This window comes from Struthio camelus, chromosome 3, assembly GCF_040807025.1.
Source record: "Struthio camelus isolate bStrCam1 chromosome 3, bStrCam1.hap1, whole genome shotgun sequence".
Lineage (NCBI taxonomy): Eukaryota > Metazoa > Chordata > Aves > Struthioniformes > Struthionidae > Struthio > Struthio camelus.
The window spans coordinates 129,603,483-129,622,563 of NC_090944.1; the positions used below are offsets into that span (position 1 = coordinate 129,603,483).

At 39.7% G+C, this 19,081-nt stretch overlaps 1 protein-coding gene across 18 annotated transcripts in view; it reads right to left on the reverse strand.

Annotated features, from left to right (window-relative positions):
- The window catches only part of PLCB4 (phospholipase C beta 4), a 222,591-nt gene that overhangs the window by 93,364 nt on the left and 110,146 nt on the right, over positions 1–19,081 (reverse strand). For all 18 annotated transcript variants that reach the window (XR_011140503.1, XM_068940305.1, XM_068940302.1 and 15 more), the window contains one exon: positions 796–896. Coding sequence is in view for 17 of the 18 variants with exons in the window: in XM_068940305.1 (XP_068796406.1) it covers positions 796–879 (84 nt within the window). In the remaining variant the exon portion in view is untranslated. The remainder of the gene's footprint in view (positions 1–795; positions 897–19,081) is intronic.

Here is a 19,081-nt window from a genome sequence, read left to right on the forward strand (position 1 = left end):
TATCCTCACCTTGGCAGTCCTCATGATAAAAAATACCTTTTGCTTATATTTCCAAAGATAAGAGGAAAATACTAATATCCCTGAAGGCGCTTACCAAGACACTTTCAACTTAAGAGATTTCCTGTCCAAAAAAGATTAAAAAGGCCCTGATAAAACTATTCTCACAGGCATATCAATGTGGAATACAAAGTAAATGCCTAGGCACTTTATTTTGGCTGTCTGTGTAAAATGTCCCATTTTGAATTCCTTTAATACACTTGGATTAAAGCACAGCTGAAAGCAGGATCACAGTAATCACATTTCAGAGAGAGTACAGGTCGATTTTCTAAAGGAGATAAAAACATTCCAGACCTCAAATGATGCATCTGACTCAAAATATAAATGTTTTGTGCTCTTTTCCTTTCCCGTGTGAGATGTAGGTCCCCAGTTCACATGTAAAAGATGACAGACTCACACCAGATTTGATACATGCACAAAAAAATGGAAGGATGCACTTTGTTCAGTAATGTGCTTTGTGGAACTGCAAAGATGAGAGCTTTATGCACATTATAGATATTTTGATCCAAATCTCCCCTTTCTCTTGCTCAGGGATTATTTCAAATCAGAAGATTAAATATGTTTTAAGGTTATTTCTTTTAAAAGCAAAAAACTGCAGGGCGATAAAGTGTGTCAATATTTCCTCCCCACACACATTCCTGGAGTTTGTGTGCGTACAATGAAAATAAAACATGAAATATTCTGTAACATCCACATATTTAAAAGAGACGAGCAAACGAAAAGTAACTGGCCCCTTACCTCTTCATATCTATCAAACACAGCTCCATCTTGCATAAAAGAGGGAACTGGCTTCTGCCAGTTAAATTCATAAGGTTTTGCCATGATTACAGAAGAAAAACCTAAAATGGAACGAAAGAGCAGAGTTCAATTGCTGTCTTTTAAAAGGAATATTTCATAGTCTGAAAAGGAAAAAAAAACAGTGACTTTAGCTTTTCTTTTGACACAGTAGGAGTATTAGAAAAAAATCATAGTGCACTTTCAAATCAAGAGTTTTCCTCATAGGCATATTTTCATGTTTCGTAAGTATAACTTTAAAATGAAAAACGCTCCTAAAATGCGTGACTGCACGTAATTATTTGAAAAACCATGTGGACTCTAATATTGCATTAGTTTAAATATCTGTTACATCACTTCTAGAGCATAATTAGGCTGGGATTAATGCAGCCCCAGGTAATAGAATATCACTGCTGGTAATATACACAAGTGCTTCTTTTTCATGGGAAAACATCATACACCAAACATGATATATTTTTTTAATGCTCTAAATAGCATTCTACATAGGAAGAACACATTTTTCTTCAGAGTTTTGTCTTTCAGAATTCATTTATACTAAACACAGTCCTGGGTATTTTCAGTGATATTTTTATACATAGCTAAAGATATGGATAATATATAGGTCAAGATTCATAGGAAAAAAGCCTGTTTAGGAATGTAGGGCATGAAATAAAATTAGCTGCCAGTGTTGTACATTTTGTGCAAGTTTAGGAATGTGAACAAAATAAACCGTTAACATAGAATCTAAAAGTCACCACATACAGTCCTTACAAAAACGCCCCACCAAATTATTCAGTATCCCTTCCAACATCCTGGTGCCTCATAGGGTACGTTACTTTACACCAATACATGTCCCAGCTACGTACTCTGTGAAATACTACAGTTTACTGTATCTGAAATAAAGTGCATCTGCACTGTGCCTGCTTACTAATGCCATCTAGGACATACAGTATGTTGGCTATTCCTTTACACAATAGACCAGAAAGTCTTGCACGAGAAGGAGTACACTAGCAGTGGTAAGATAGGATGGCAACTCTGCCTCATAGATGTCAGAAAATCCATTTTGCAAAATGGTGCAATAAGGACGAATGCAGCACAAGGTCATAATAATCTGATCTGACATGCTACCGCCTGTCTCTCAGGCGAATGCAACCATACCCTGCTCTCATATGCTTGGCCTAGCCCTCCTCTGACACCTGCTTCAGAAAGGCTGCTAAAGAAAAGGTAAGAATAAAAGCCTGTGCACAATGCTCTGACTTGGAAGCTCTTTGGAGAAGCTAGGACGTTCTTGGGGGCCCACTACTTGTTTCTGGAGGAGCCCGAAGAGTCCTCTGGCTCGGACTCACCCTTGCTCAGCACAGGTCTGAACTGCTGTTTCTTCCTTGCATGTTCCCAAGGAGAGTCTAGCACAGATGGTGGCACTGGACCTAAGCTCCTGGCCCAGAAGGATCCCTGCTGACAAGGAACAGGATGCGTCTTTCGCAACTGGGGCTAACGTGCAATTGTTAGACCGTAACAAATAAAACCCATTCCACATGGGGACCATGCTAAGCCAAGCTGCTCCAAGAGCAAACCCAACACTGCAAGTCATAACTCAGTCTTCCGATTTCCTTTGCTCCAGAAGATGACAGTCTTCACCAGCCCTTAACTTGGCACTGATTATGTCTTACCTTTGTTGGAAAGATGTAGAGAAAGGAAGAAAGCTGTCATCCCAAGGCCCTGTCCATTCCCCACACTTCACTCCCTAGCCCTCACCCTCTTGAAGTGTCAGTGATAAGTCCCTGCCCCCAAAGTGAGGGTTAACCCAGGACAAAGAGATTGCTTTTCCCCCACACTGTGTTTGAAATGAGATTCAGCAAATCCACGAAGGTCAGAAACATCTAGTTAATTACTGGAAGAAGGAAGTGAATCCTGAGAGAAGGATTTCGCTATACGTGCCTTCACCTACTTCATCATCCACTACTGATCACCTCTAGGAAGAAGACACAGGGCTAAATTTATCCAGTACAGCTATTCCTCTGTTATAATGCAGGCATCAAGTCTAAGTAAAGTTTGTCCAAATGAGAAGAATAAAAAGCATACATAAAATTCAAGGGAAAGCATAACAGCCCACGTAATCCATGTTATACAAACTGTCTTTGCAGTGTTTGTGTATGCCAGAACTCTGAACAGCAGACTAAAATATTACCAGTTAGGTAGCAATGCTTCCACACTGCTCCTGGACGAATGTCTACTTGGACACAACTTCAGGGAAAGAATAGGTGCAAATATTTAAAAGATGAAAAATTGAGTAGTATCTTTCTTTGTCATGTTCCCCTTCTTATTAAAAATGTTCTAACAATAATAAGAACAAGAACAAGTACTATTCAAGGACTCTGTCCAACATGGGTTTTAAGAACAATCACTTTTGCTATTTTTTTACTGAAAAAACCCCTTATTTAAAAGAAAATGGAAAGTACAGTTTCATGCTGTCCCTCTCCATCTCCTGCCTTTGTTTCGTTCATCAATATATGAATACCAAAAATACAGATCATGTTTCTAAAACCTTATGAATACATTAAATGAGTTCATTCTCTGTAACTATCAAAGATACAATATGACAGTAACATGCCACACCATTAAGTGTTCACTCCTTTTGAAGATGGCATGAAAACTCAAAACAACCTCTCTGTGCTCTCCAATTAAAAGAGAGGCTAAACAAAATAAATACAGGACAAGTGACTAGGACAAAAAAAGTCATCAGCTATATTCAGTGCTCTATCAAAAGCCCCCTTTTCGGCCCTACGTATTTGGCTTTTTACCACTCTGTAAAAGAGGAATAATATCTTCCTCATAAGGGCTGTAAGATGCTTTGAGATCCTTCCAGGGAATGTGCCAAAATATTATATTTTTATTATTATTTAAAATACTCTTATAATCTTAGGTTCTTTTTTGGCTTAGGTCAGCACAGAGCTGCCTTCTCCTCGTTCCATGGAAAAAGCTGAACAACAGGACAGACATCCCTCAGCAGTAGTGTGATGGCATCCTGTTCTGGGCAGCTCACAGACTTCATGCAGTAGCCCAGGATAATCACAGCACCTTGAAAACTTAGTGCTGGTTCTTATTGCAGAGCTACATTTAGACAAGCACAGCTTCAGAAATCAGTTTTCTGACTTCACAGGCTTTGTTAACTGCAAAAGTTGAAAATATAACCAACAAAAACGTATACTATGTAACAGCTCCTCAAAGAACAACTCTTGGAAAAATATCCCTTACAGTTAAAGGAAACTTAAAACATACACACTCAAAGTGATACACATTCCATTTTTACAGCATACTGAGCCTTCCCATGTAAATATACTTTTATCTGTTTAAATGACTTTTACTATCAGAATGTACTAGAGAAGTAGGCTCACTTCAAATACAAGATAGGTAGTTTATGCACCAAAACACACTGCGAGCATGCAAAGTTTTTCTGGGAAAGGCAGATGCATTCTATGCTAAATCATAAAAAATGTGATGACGCTTTTAAGGCTGTGAGGAATTCTCTTCCACAGTCCCAACATTGTATCCATGGTCTTTACCCTTTTTTATTAATATTGAAGTCCATAAGTCACAGATTTTAAGACCTGCATACTCCTCAATTGCTCTGAACTCCTGTATAAGACAGCCCTTAACATGTTACCCAACATCTGGTACTCTGAGTCCTGTAATGTGCTCGAACTGACACCTATCCTTCAGAAAGGCTAATTACCTTAGCACTACAAACATGCACTTTATTGCCAATTTGAACGTTGCTGAGTTCATCATACAGCCACAGAACCATAGCCCTGTAAAAAAATCCTTCCTTTACAGATATATCTTCTCCCGGTCCGGGTACTTACACAGTACGATGAAGTTGTCTCGTTACTTCACTGCTGATAAACTAAACAGATTGAGCTCTTCGGTTTCTTGCTGTAAACATTTTTCAAAAGTCAGAGGCGCTCTGAACCCCCTCAAGTTTTCCAGCTGCCTTTCTAAAGTCAGGAGTCCGGACCAGGACACAGTAGCCTAGTACAGCCCTCTGTCATATGAGCCAGAATTATAGTCTTATTTGTATAACCTTGCATTTAGCTGCGTGGAAACATGCTTGCTTGATTGCTCACAATTTACCAAGCAATTAAGTTTTGTGCTTGGGACTTGAGCTCATTGCTATTTACCATCTTACCTATCTCTTCTCTAGCTCTACTCACAAGTCGATACAGTTTAGAGATGAACCAAGAGAGATGAAGTGTGAGGGAAAGATGGTCTGAGTACATGCAGCAAGGCGTCAGCTGAATTGTAACAAACCAGATCTTTAAGCCATATACTTTAGCAGCTGTGCAGAAGGTGAAGAAAAATTTATCTGCCTTCACAAGAGCTCTTTTCAGTCTCATACATCTCTTCTCCTCCTCCCCAAAACCTGTTATTCCCTAACCCTGTCACCTTTTAAGATGTCACCAAAAAACAAAAAACAAAAAAATCCTCAAATACGTATTCTAGCTTTCACTTGATTGCAAATAAATGCATGCATATACTCCTATCATGATGAGGATTAAGAACTGCACACTTTAAAGATGACATTTAATAACAATGAAATGCCTGAAGACTCAACTCAGAGAGATAACAGATTTAGGAATTAAATTTAAAGGCAGTCAAATTGTAATTTTAAAACTTTTAAATGCCCCTTATGAGTTAAAATCAAAATCCTCTCGCTGATTTAGGATTCTTAAAATATAAAAATGCCTCTGAACACATACCTTCCACAAAGAGCAGACAAAACACTCTTATAAAATACACTCTAGGACTTGATCAGTGACCACAAGGAAGAAGTAGATGAAGTCTCTCAAGTTCAGCAGTTAAATGCCCTTTGAGCTGTCTCCTGTCCTTTAAACACTGAGGCCATCATTTAGGTCAAAAGGAAAAAAGCACCTTTTGAATCACTTGCAGTACCTAAAGAGTGAGGCCACAAAATTAACCACATCCGTAACAACATTATTTAACATAAAAATCTTCCTGTTCTGTAAGCTTAGCTGTACTAACCTAAAACGGGGCCGGGAAGGAGACACAACACAGGACAGATGGACTATAAATCCTGCTTTTTTCTTTCTTTGACCAAAAAAAGGACAAGGTGTGTCTGAACAGGAGGAGGAAAGGATTCTGTTAATACAAAGCAGACAAATGTTTGGGGAAAGAGGTGATATTTTAAACTAACCCGCAGGGCCAGCTAGCATGATGGATAGGATACTCCTTGGATCCCATAAACATCCTGTCAATGTTGAGACACTGTTGGAAAGGAGGGCAGTATCCGTTAGAGCTCATTCCGCCATTCTAAGACTCAGCTAAATCATAATTTCCATAGTTTGCTTAACCCCAAACATTATAACAATACCTGTACAACTTTTTTTAGTAATTATTACTTTGCCCTTGGAATTAATCATTATTTGATGAGTGAAAGGTGAGAAGGCTCCATATCTTGTGTTTGTTGTTCTACCACTTCTCTCTTCAAATTACACTACTCAAAAACTGCCATTTACTGTCTGTGTGGTGTTCAAGAGCAAACTATAAGCATTCAGAGAAAACCGCAGCGAAATTTAGTATTTTTGCCCAGTGGTATTTATTTTCTTACAGTCATAAAGAAGCTTTTTTTTTTTTTTTTTTTTAAACTAAGGTATTTCCTACTCCTTTCCCTCTTCAAGTACATATATCCTTCACTATCATTCCTCTTTGGCAAATAGGAGTCCTCATGAACAAAAACAACCAGATCCACATAAGCTGACCCATGTAACATTATAGAGTTGTATTATGGAGTTCATCACAGTCCAGAAAGTCTGCCTGAAGGGATATAGTTGCAGGGCAGTGGGCTAGAGCTAGAAACTAACAGATGATGCAGCACTGAAGTTCTTGTAAAAATGCCTCATTCATTTATTTATTGAGACTCTAATGTACTTTGATATGCAAATACTACACTTCTTTCTAGATCTTTATGGGAAGAAGACTCAGATCTTTGTGCATTTCCTTCTCAGAGTCAATTTTGTTTGGTCCTAAATGTACAGGCATGATCATATGAAAAAAATATAGAGATGGGGTGTTTTTTAAATACAAAAATATGGTTGCTACAAAAGACCTTAAAATTTTGAGTGAAATTTAAGAAAATTTAGAAAATGAGAACCGCTACCGTGTGAGCCCTATGGAAAAAGTAATGGTGAGAGCCATACTGCTGAATTCCTGGAGCATCCATACTGTACCGTAATGCAGCTCCAAGATGCCACAGCTACCCAGGCTCTTCCACAGTCAAATTTTATTTTTTCTTTTTCAAAAAGAGTACTTTTTCAGTAATTTAGTTTTAAACCTGTTATTCACACGGCTAATGCAAGCAACCTAAACCAGTTGCCCCCAAAACAAGCTCCAGGAAGTGCAAAAGACATTACAACAGAGCTCAGATGTTTGAACATAAATGTTAACTTGTAAAGGTTTCATTTTCCACTTTGTCTCTTTTACCATGTTGTTTTAATTGCTGCAGTGCATTGGCATGTATGGACAGCTAGGAGGCCCAAAACAAGCAGTGGCCTGTTCTTTACTACTCTCTCTTTTAGCATTTCACAAGAAGCTCAGTGAGCTCTCCCTCAGGCTGAGCATATCTGTTGCTGACAGAAGAAAACAACAATAGCTTATGCCACAGTACCGAAAATGAGCCAGTCCTGCCTTAACTTAACATCTGAACTGTGGTTCAACTATCACCTCTGATGACAGCCATTATCTATAACAACTTCCTACAACAGATCATAGGACCTGAACGCAACCTCCCTTCTTCCTTAGCTTTTTTTCTCTTTGTCCTAAGCTCTTCCTGTTTTGTTAATGTCTAAGGTTTTGCCCAGCCTTCCCACTCATTCCAAATATCTGTTGTTAAGTACTTACCACCCATCCTTTCAGAGGGGGGAAGGAGATCTGAAAAGTGAGTGGTAGGTAAAGAAACAGGCAGTATTCTGGGTAAAGTGCATTTGCAACAGTATAACAAGATCATGTTCTGAAAATTACAAAGATATTTAAATCATGCTATGTAGGAAAGCTTCTTAGTCACACGATTCACTTAGGCCTAATTTCTCAGAAACTTCTGAATTGATTGATTTAGTGGGAGCTTGCCTGAACAGGGACTGACGTGAAAAATTAGGAGTAAATATCAGCTTGGCTTACAAAGATCAACAGCTTAAACCTGTGCACACACACCCAAAAAAACTTACACAAGAGAATCCTAAAGAAATGTTTACAATAGCGTGATGAATTCTTTAGAAAAAAGAACATTTCCATAGTCTCTAAGAGAATTAACTTCCACAGAAGTTGTTATAAACTCAGAGTATATTAATCCACAAAAATGTATGTGATGCAGGAAACATTATATATGCAATAAACTCAACATAAGGAGTAGACTATATATCTTAGAAAGAATAAAAAGCATTGGCCATAGTCCTAACGTTAAGATAGCTTAATCTCACTGAGAATAACGCAATCGGCAGAAGAATCCAACATGTGGAATGCTTCTATGTAATGGGAGTAACTACCAAATTCCTTAAAAAAAAAAAAAAAAAACAGTAACACTTATGACAATACCATCTGATTCTAGCACTTAGCTCAGATGCCAAACCTACTGACCACAGCTTCCTCTTTCATCAGTGGAGCTCAATCATCTGAACCCGAATCTTTCCTTCCACTTTATCAAGGCCTTTATGAAGACCTTTCCCTTCCACTTTGTTGAGGAGCCTAAAGTTAAGACGGCAAGAATATCATTCCACTGAACATCAGAAAGATATTTAAGCCATCTCATCTTCAGAGCAAATAATTTGTTAGTCCTGAAAAGGTAAATTACTTGTACAGGGAACAGCAACACAAAGTCACTGAAGCAGACTCTTCCCTTTTGAGTTGATCCTCTGAAGCCACCTGGACTCTGCGCAGCTTCCGACAGCATCAGGATCGCTCCTTGCGTGTACTGTTATGAAGTAAAGCTATTAGCTTCAACTGCTGACTAAACCGAGCCTTTAGACAGGTTCCAATACCTGGAAAAATAACAGTAATCTGGCGTTTTCAACAACAAAGTGTTGAAATTTAAAAAAAGGGTAGATTTTACTCCTATGGTGATAACAGAAGCTCATTTATACACACCCATAGGAAAAGTATGATTTGAAGAGTAAACCAAATTGCAGAGCTATCCTAATACAACTGCAACATAGTAAAAAGTTTAAGTGTTAAAAAAAATCATGAGGCAAACATACAAAACCATAAACTTCACTGAATAAACCAAAACATTTTTGTTCTTGTTCTTCTCTTCTGGTGACGAACCTTCTTATGCTTACGTTTTCAATTTGTCGTGGTAAGTCAAAAAAGCAAGGAGAAAGACAAGGATCTTCCCAAGAGATGATTTCTGAAGGTGACCTACTTTTAGTACTGTCAATTGTACATAGAATTTAGCTGATTCGTCAAAAGATATAATAAATGATAATTTATTCTCATTTGCATGTATTCTTCAGTGTCCATCTAATAGTAGTTTTCTGCTTCTGACCTGCGAATTTTATTTCATAGTATGAGCATCAGATAAAGACTCTTTTTAGTACTTTACCTGTTTTATCTGGCTCTAATAGTAAACACTATTCATATGTACAATTAAGTTGTTGAAGAATATCAAGGATGCCACTGTTTTCTTTATCTTCAGTTAAGCAGGCATAGCATTAGACATGTTAAATATTTATTTTTATTATGATGTCAAGAATGTCATTTCCTGGAAGCCATCTCCCCAGGCAGTAACAGGGAATGAACTGGACTTTGATGAAAACAATGGTTTGTGTAATCGTTGCCCTTATCTTTTCTGAATTGCTACAGCATGTGATGTATTGCATACCATATATCTTGACTTAAGAGGCAATTGCTTCCATTAAATTTAAGCACTTCCATCCGTGTCCTTCAACTGAGGATAGCATCAAAACAGGCTACCTCATGGAAAAAAAAAAAGCAAGAAAAAGGAAAAAGAAAAAGAAGAAAAAAGAATAGATTACAAGTATGTCGCCCCTGCAAAACATCTGACCTATTTTCTGAATTATTTAACCCCAAACTCTCTTTACAGGCTTGTAAAATCTGACACCTTGCATAATTATAGCAATGAAACTTAAAGGAAAGAGATCTATCAGACTGATTAAAAGATACACTCTTCAATATGCTATTTAGGTAATTAACACTGTACTTAATTTATATTGTTGTTTAATCTGTAGCTGACAGATAATATGCAACTTTTAAATCAGAGAATATTGTTTCCCCATTTTAGGTATACCTGTATGAAACACCGTGACAATTATTTTAACTAAAATCTGGAATAGATTTTGACATTTAAAACTTCAGTTTCTTCTTTTTAGCCCCTTTCATGAGCTTAATGCTCCAAAAAGTCTCAAAAGAGAAATGATTCTTGTCCTTTAATTTGCTAGGTCGACATAAATAAATGTTTGAAATTAGAATCCTAAGAAGAATTCAGATGGGAGAATGGGGAAACACCAAATAACCTTAAGGGAGCAGCATTCTTCTTATGAATACAAGAGCTCAAGTATCCTGGGAGATAAAAGGACCGTAAAAACATAAAACTGTATTATTAATTATAAATACTGTGGAAAGACAACATAAACTTCCAAAAGGAATTAATTTCAGCAGTCTTTCACTTTTAAATGCAAGGAAAAGTTCTGGAAATAACACAAGCTAGTACCTCAAGCAAAAATAACACAAAATACCACTTATCAGCTCCTCCATGAACATGTCTTGAGGACGCAGTTGTCTGTTTCCAAACAACCATACGGACTCAGACCTTGTATTAATAAAATTTAAGGAAAGGTCAAGATCACATTTTTGTAATATCTTCCAAATCTCTGTGTGTTTAAAATAATCCCTTCTATGGTCTGCTATATTAGTTCAAACCAAACTTTAATAAAGTTTTGACATGACTTAATATGAGCTTGCTCAAAATACACAGATATTTTAAAAACTAATAAGCTGTGAGGAACATAGATGTTACTTTAAAATCTAAAATTAGGAAAATGACATTATAATCCGCAGGATTCGATTCCAACCAGTTTACTAGATGATATCTGAGAAAACAGCACTGAGCCACATTGCTGGTACTTAAACTTCAGATGTCAGCAAAGGTCATCTTCTTCAGAGATGGTGCCAGTGGTCTAAGAGCTATTAATATCAACAACCTGCATTCATTATTTCATGGGGTTTTCTTTTCTTTTCTTTTCTTTCCTTTCCTTTCCTTTCCTTTCAAGTAGGTATTTCTTGAAAGCTTAAATTAGGTACAAATGTCTTGGTAGATAAAATGGAATGAAAAACAAAGAAACACAGAGCAAATATCTGCATTTGGTCAGTACACTCTCTCCCTTCCTTCCTTCCTTCCACCTGAGATCCTTTTCCTTGTTTTTAAAACCCTTTTTTTCCCCTCTGATCAGGCTGACTCACACGCTGGCTCCTGCCCTGATCCGGGTCTCAGGTGAGGTGGGCAGGGATGTGCAGACACAGCACTAATGGCTGGCTGCAGCGGAAATCACCCTCTCCCGAGTGTCCAGCCCCAGCGGGCAGAGTAAAACTAAGACCTGGGTACAGCGTGATGACACGCACTGCCCTTCTTCCCTCCTTAGCCCTGGGGGGCGACTTGAGCTGGAGCAAGGGCTGCAGCAGGACAGCTGTGACCTGCCCTGCTGGGGCAGACTGCGCTGGTAAAAGGGCTCTCCCGCAGAGCTTTACTGCTTTGGGTAGGCTGCTCTTTTCTGCAAAGCCTTCAGGTTCAACTCAGACAAAACCACAAAAACCAGAACATGCTCACTGTCTTTAATAGAGGTTCCTTCTATGGTTTGTCCCAGCCAGCGTCAAGAATGCACGCGCGCTGCAACAACGCTGCAAAAAGCAGACCTATGAACTGGCACGGTATTTAACAGATAGGGGAGGAGGCAACCTAATCACCGTCTGGCCTAAACACTATTATATGGGCTCAACTTGCCCATTTTCCTTCCTCCCAAACACCCTCCCTGCCATATGCAGAAACAACATTTCTTACCAACTGTTCAGGAACACCTCACCCTCCACCCTGGCCCCTTGGGGTTAGCTGGGAGTCAGGGAGCCGGGTAACAGCTGAGATTTGGCCAGACTTCTCTTGCAGTCCTGGCTGGACGCTTTGTCTCGTTCAGTTTTCTTTTCCCCCCTCTGTAAAATGGGGCCAGCAAGACACATCTTAAACACACCTTCAGTGATGATCATCATTTATCTTCATAGAGAGTTTTGAAAGCACTGAAGGCAAGGTACCCAGAACAAAGTGTAGTTTAAGTTATAGACCTTTAACCACCAAGAACATCCAGTATTAACTCATTAACAAATAACTGGTCATTCTTCAGAAGATAAGATTGCCACAGTTTTAAAACAGAATGTATCAGAAGCAGTCAAGGCTAAAAATAAAATGCTGCCTATAATTTGGAAAAACGGAACCACTTTTTTCCAGCAGGACACAGCCATGTTTTTGAGATATAGCAAGTCATCAGATATTTATAGTTTTAATTTCATAGAGAGTCAAGAGAAAAATAAACTGGCTCTGAACTTCAAATTAATATTTTTGTTACTTTACTTTACATGATAGGTAGGTGGCATTTCCTGTCAATTTGTTTTGGCCAGATTTCTTTTTAATGGTTATTGTGTAACTATCCAGACACACTAAAAGCAATGCAGACAGAATAGGAAAGGTAGTGCAGGTAACAGAACCAAGGATAAATAAAACAAATGCCACCAAGCATTTAGCTGACGTCTTTCACAGTTAAACATAAATGGAAGACGGAGGTGCACAAAACATGGCCTCACAGTCTTTTTCACTAAGCCCTGCCTCAGAGAAACAGAGCAACATGTATATATGTATGTATCTACTGATAAATATTTAAATAATTCTTTTGACATTGTGCTATGTTTCCCATCACATCAGTCATTACTAACTTGACAGAAGTCTGCTTCACGGTAAAATGAGACTGCATGAGACATCCAAAATAAACTACTGGGTAAAACAGTTCAGGAGTGCTAACATATTCATTATTGCTATTTTCAGATAATGTGCTATTGCACATTACTTGAGAACAACATCCCTAAACTGTCTTTCTGAATATTAATATTCCTCTTATTTAAAAACTGAGGCAAAAACTGCAACATCAACTATTACAGGGAGGGATAGGGAAAGTGTTCCAAGTCAGCAGCCTCTCCAAATCTTCCTGCTGCATGCGTTTTGGGTTCTTCAACTATTCATATTATATCAGGAAATTTCTGGAGAATAGGCATCTCAGTTTTTGTATTCCTCCACATGGTTGGTTTGACGCAGTATTCCAAATGGGATAAAAATAAAAGCGTTGGTATGTAACCTATTTGTCCACTATGGAGACACAAAGGAGAGCCAGTCTGCCAGTCATGAGTGCTGGTATGGTGCGCTGGCATACATAGCCCATTTTGAACACTTACTTGACATCTCATAATAAACAGCAGGCTTTATAGCATGCCGAGAGTTTCAATTTATTCAGACTTTTCTGGACCAACTGGAGACACGAGAGTCAGGGGACTTATTTCTCTACATTCCTAACACTGAGATGCAATTCAGTGTTGTTCAGCGGGGTAAAAAAAGGGAGCTTAACAGCTCTCACGGCCTGTAGTACAGAGTAAACTTCCTTATCACTGTTCTTTATCATCATCTCAGAGCTGCTAGGACCCACTTCAGCTAAGGTGGAAAGGGACACATCTAGTGTGAATGGAGAACATCTCTGCCCTCGTACTGAGCCAGGTATACAAAGGAATATGCTCACGTAGGCAAAAACACAAGCAGCGCTCTTTATTCTCTCCCTGGAAAGGCGAGAATATGAACATCATGAATAATCACGAAGACATTGCGGATACTGGAGAGAAAGAAATGAAAGGGATGTGTGCAGAGGAGCACCAGAACGGAAGAGGAGGGAGCCAGTGACAGAAAAAAGCACAGAACCCTGAAAGTGAGGATAGGATGTCTGGCACTGATGCAGGCTTCAACAGAGAGATGAAGGGCAGAGCACAGCCATACGGCTAAAGTGAGAAGGGAGGGTGGCAGCATTTTGCCAATGCTAGAGAAGAACAGTGGGTGTTTTGGAATAGCTGAAATGGAAATGATTCAGGATAGCACAAGCAAGACTATTTTTAGATATTATTCTGAGTGTGAAGATGGATTTTTGGCAATAAGGCTGGAAGGGAAGGAACAGCGTGGAATATACACTAAGGAAGACTAGCAAAATATAATGCTGGTGTCTACTCGCATGGGGTGAAGAGGAAAAAACTGGTAAGAACGGTGCCAGCACTCCAGGCAGAAGTATAGTGGGGTAATTTACTGTGGCAGGCAAGGCGTGGGGATGGCAGGGCTCCCAGGGACAAGGAGCTCTGCATTCCCCTGTGCTGCAGACAAGCCGAGCAGAGGACACGTGGGCAAAATGCCTGGGAGAGTGAAAGAACTGATTCTAGATGAGAGGGTGGAGGGTAAAGGCAGAGAGTTGGTTTGGAAGTCATCAAATGCAAAGGAAAGGAGCAGATGCAACTGATTACACCATGAAAACTGATAAAGGGATCCCAGCAGTGATGGAAAGAAAGGTGTGCATGCACTGAAGTGTTCTGTGGTGCTTAACCAGTGCTGCCATTATCCACCCCAACCTCCCACAACTTAGTACCAAGTGATAATCAGGGAAGGACGCACACTCAAGAAGCATAGCGCCCTTCAAAATCAAGAGCAGTCTCACACGCAGCACACAGCAGACCCTGCAGAAAGCGAAGGCAACATTTTTACATGTCTAAAACCAGCTCTGCTCCATATCATTGTTAAGCATTTACAGCATAGTAATTACCACTGCACAGAACAAAAGCCTAGGCCCAGCAGGCTTTTTCCATAAGAAAGTTGGTCAGCTAGTTCAGAACTTTTCTTCCTGTCACATACCTATTAAATGATCCAGACTGTTTAATGTGATAAAAATGTCTAGACTGTATTTTGACTGAAAGCTTAAAGCAGAGAGTTTTTTGCCTTTGGCTAGCAATCCCCGCCTTTGCTCCTTTCTTGGTAAGCAGTAGCACAATATTGTGCAGGCTGTACTACTGCAGTCCACACTTTCTGCCTACTGCAAATGCATTTCTGATGTCTTCATAAATGATTTTCTCAAATTTTACAGACAAGCCCAGGGAAACGTGAATAATATATACACAATATATTTGTGTAACTCTGCATAGCGTTTCTTCACAGAAAAACGTGGAGCACATAATCAAAGCGCAAATGTAGCTAAGGAAAGGAAGATGAAACAATACCCTTCACAGTCCAGTGAACAAGAAAAGCAACCGTTGGGATTGATAAAGAACAAGATGATTGGTAAAACAAGATGATTGGTAGAAGTAGAGATTAGGCAAGAAATCCCTACAGGTGCACTAAAAAAAAAAGCGTTACCAAATGTGAATCAGTTCATTCAATGCATGTTGGTCCTTAGTAGCCCTCGCAACTGCTGATTTTGGTACAACAAAACTGAAAAAATTCTGACATAACAGTCGCGATAAACTTAGATGTGACTACAAAACTTAAGCGAAAAGTAGCTTCTGGCAGTGAAATTACCCAGCTCAACTTGCACACACTCTTCAGCCCTTTCTTCTTGGGCTTGTAAATCTGCATCTGTGGTCAGGACTAAAGGCAGGTGCATCTGACTTTTGTCAGCATGTGCAGCCTGTGTGTTGGAAATGAAGCTGCATACCATGGAAGAAGCCTGAGAAGGAACCCTATCCCTGAATGGCACTCATTGTAGCTGATTCCCATGGGAAATACAATCATTGCCAAAGGAATTAATGGACAATGTGGTGTGACAGAAACACCACTTGGGCACAGTCACAACTGGCTTGTTACATAATGTATAAAAGTCGCACTACCGTCTTCCAGTATCCCATTTGTTCCCACATCAGAGCAGTTATAACATCCTGGGAGTAACTTTTGTTTAAAATGCCCTTCATCTTCATCCAAAACCTAGCTCTTATTCTTTGTGATCAGGCCATAAAGTGCACTGCCAGTCAGAGGAGTGGAAGAAGAGCCAAACTCCTCTGGGACAACTGACCACCCCACAACAAAGGAACTAAGGGGTTTGGGACCATGTACGGAGAGGTTATTTCAAGGGAGGCAAACTGCAGTTTTTCCACATTAAAAACCCATGGGCACAAAGGCTTGCGAAATAAAGGTACTGCCTCACCATTGAGCACTTCTGGTTTCCACCTTTCTCAAGACAATTTTTGCTGAGCAAGGTTTTTTTTTTTTTTTTTTTGAATACCACACAAAGGAGAACAGTCTGAGCAAGCTGCCAATGTCTAAAGAAAGTCTTTTGTGAAACAGCTATGCGTAGAAGTTGAAAGGCTGGATTAGGAAGGTTGTATGTTGATTCCAAAAACAAACAAACAAACAAACAAACAAACAACCCCCCCCCCAAATACTATTAATAGAGTTTTCAGGCTAATAAATCTTTCCTTCTCTCAGTGCACTCCTGCAGCCTTTCTGCCTGCACAGTTCCCATCCATGTCAGAGGGTGCTTTGCCCAGTAGAGGGACTGCAAAATTAAATCCCTTCTTCACTCCACACATGCACAATTCCACAGGGCATCTGTATGACATGGCACACACGTAGAGAAAAGGGAGTAGGCTCAGCTGGTGCTTCTTTGAAAAGCCCCATGCCATCCTGAGTAATACTTTGAGAGTGGTCTGCAACTTGTTTATGCAGAGCAGCTGGCAGAAGCCTCCCAGAGACAGGCACCTAGTCTGTGGTTAGTGAGATACCAGGTTGTTGGGGAGGTGTTTTTGGATAGGAGACAAGAGAACAGAGAGACTACTGCTTCTCCTGAAACAGAAGTGGCTGGCACAGAAGCAGAAAGAACAGATTTTTATAGTAACAGCTTTCATTTCCAAAGTTGCGTTTCCACTGTTTTCTCCAAAATCACGATAGCATGGGCTAGTTAACAGCTAGAGACAGTAAGACTGTTCATCGCAATAGTCAAACTAACATGCAGAAAGATCTGTGCATAAGAAAGTCGAAAACTCACTGTGCCCACTTCCGAACTTTGTTTCCTCAGAGTATCCTTGACTGAACACATAAAGGGAAGAGACATCTATTAACTTTGTAAATAGATGCAGAGCAGCGGACACCACCCACCACCATCCCCAAGCTGCTTGCTACCACCACGTGCTGGAGATAACCACTTACAAGAGCTAACCGGAGTAACCCAATCATCGTGCCACCATTGAAATGCAACATACGGCTTCTCGTTTAGCATGCCAGAGCAAAGTGAGCTCTCCGAGTGGTCAGCCATGATAAAGGAGCAGATCTAACTCACTCTCACTGAAAAAGATGGTCCTACTCCCCTCTTTTCCTTCCTTTTGGTTTCCAGCTACCTGAACCCAGCCCTGCCAGCTTGCGTGATCCTGGCTTAGCCAATTCATCTCTGTATGCACGTGGAAAGCTATTCACTTGTCCTGATTTTCTGCTAGCTTAGTGAGCTGTATCCATGTCACAGAGGGGTCCAGCTATTGCCAGAGCCAACACAAGGGAAGGACTGGCAGCGTGTGCCTGCGAGAAGCAAAAGCACCAACTTCTTTGGTGGCAGCAAACTGTGATATTGGGTCAGTCATTCTGATCTCATCTGACTGCCTCCTCCCCTTCAGTGGCCAAAACTATTAACTGGATAATTTCTTATTTTCCCTGGCTCCAGGTTTATGCATGCTACTTGTAGAGTCTTCTTAATCACTGCTAATACACTGCTAATAATATATATATAATTTAAAACAAAACCACCCTAAAACTCCAATACAATATATATGGCAACTACCTATCATATTCTCATTTTCCTTACTATTGTGTGCAAGATTACTAAGGTATCTGAAAGCAGAAAGAGAGGAAAAGGGGGAAGCAAAAAGGGAGGGAAAAGGGAAAGGAGAGAATGGGGGTGGGCAGGGGAAAGGAGAAAAGCAAAATCTTATTTTATGGGCTACAACATAACATAAATAAGCAAGCTAATTCAGTGATACAAAATCCAAACATTAATACTGTGGCATTTAACTTAGAAAACAGTTAAACCTGTTCTGCTTGGTAGCAGTAAGCTTTTGTGATTGCGTTTCAATAAGAGAACCCTTAAATCAAAAATAAATTTTTGTCTGTTCAGTCTTAGTGCCTTCTTGAATTTTAGGCCGTGATGGAGAATGAAAGGCAGTAAAAAGGCAATGACCACCCTTATAATCTAAATGGAGTTTGCAGGCTAACAGAAACACACATCTGTTAGCAACCCTCTTAATGATGCTGCTATCTGCCCCAAGTCAAGTAGTATTTTTACTCTTATCTCAGTTGTTCCACATACCATGCATCTTCCTCTATAAAATTTTACTAGTGTTGCAAAATGAAGAATATGCCTACTCTTTGGAATAGCTGTGTTTTTCTCCTCCCCAAAAAAGCAAGCATAGGGAATTCCGGACATCTTTTCCTCATTTTTCATCAGCTCTGGAGAAGGTGTGAAGTCTGCCTGAAGCTGTACTACTTCCTGCAGCACGGACTGTCTGACAGGGGACAGAAGTGACCTCCTCGTTCCAGTTCTTGAACCAACAGCTTTTGATACGCCTAGTGCCAGACTTCCCTTACAGTGCGATGCATGACCTCTTCAGAAAAAGCATCCAGCGACATTAACTTACAGACTGTCCTACCACTTACGTGTCTTATCACTTACGTGTCCTATCGCTCTCTTACCATGTTTTATGCACACTTATATGCACCCACAGTATCAGGAAAATTTATTATGACTTTGAAAACTGGCTGATTTCTAGCATGCTTTCTCTCAGGACTTTGATTCTTCCACAGTCCCATTTGCTGGGACTGCTGGTTTGACCTACCAGTTTTCAGACCAGTTTTCTACTTCTGTAGATTATACAATAGGCTGCAAACTAGGCTTTAAGCAGAAATTTACTTGCTTAATGTAACAGAAGAGGGAAAAGGGAAAAATGAGAAAGCAGTGCCCACAGCTACTCCTTTAGTTGGTAAGTTGAAACATTCTTTAAAGAGTTACTTTTTTATATATCCTATGTGAACATAAAGAAATAGACAGCAGAGGTATTAAGCAGAACAAAGGACAAAACAAACTACTCCTCATTTGTTTTTGAAGCTATGGTTAAAGAGGAACCTGATGGC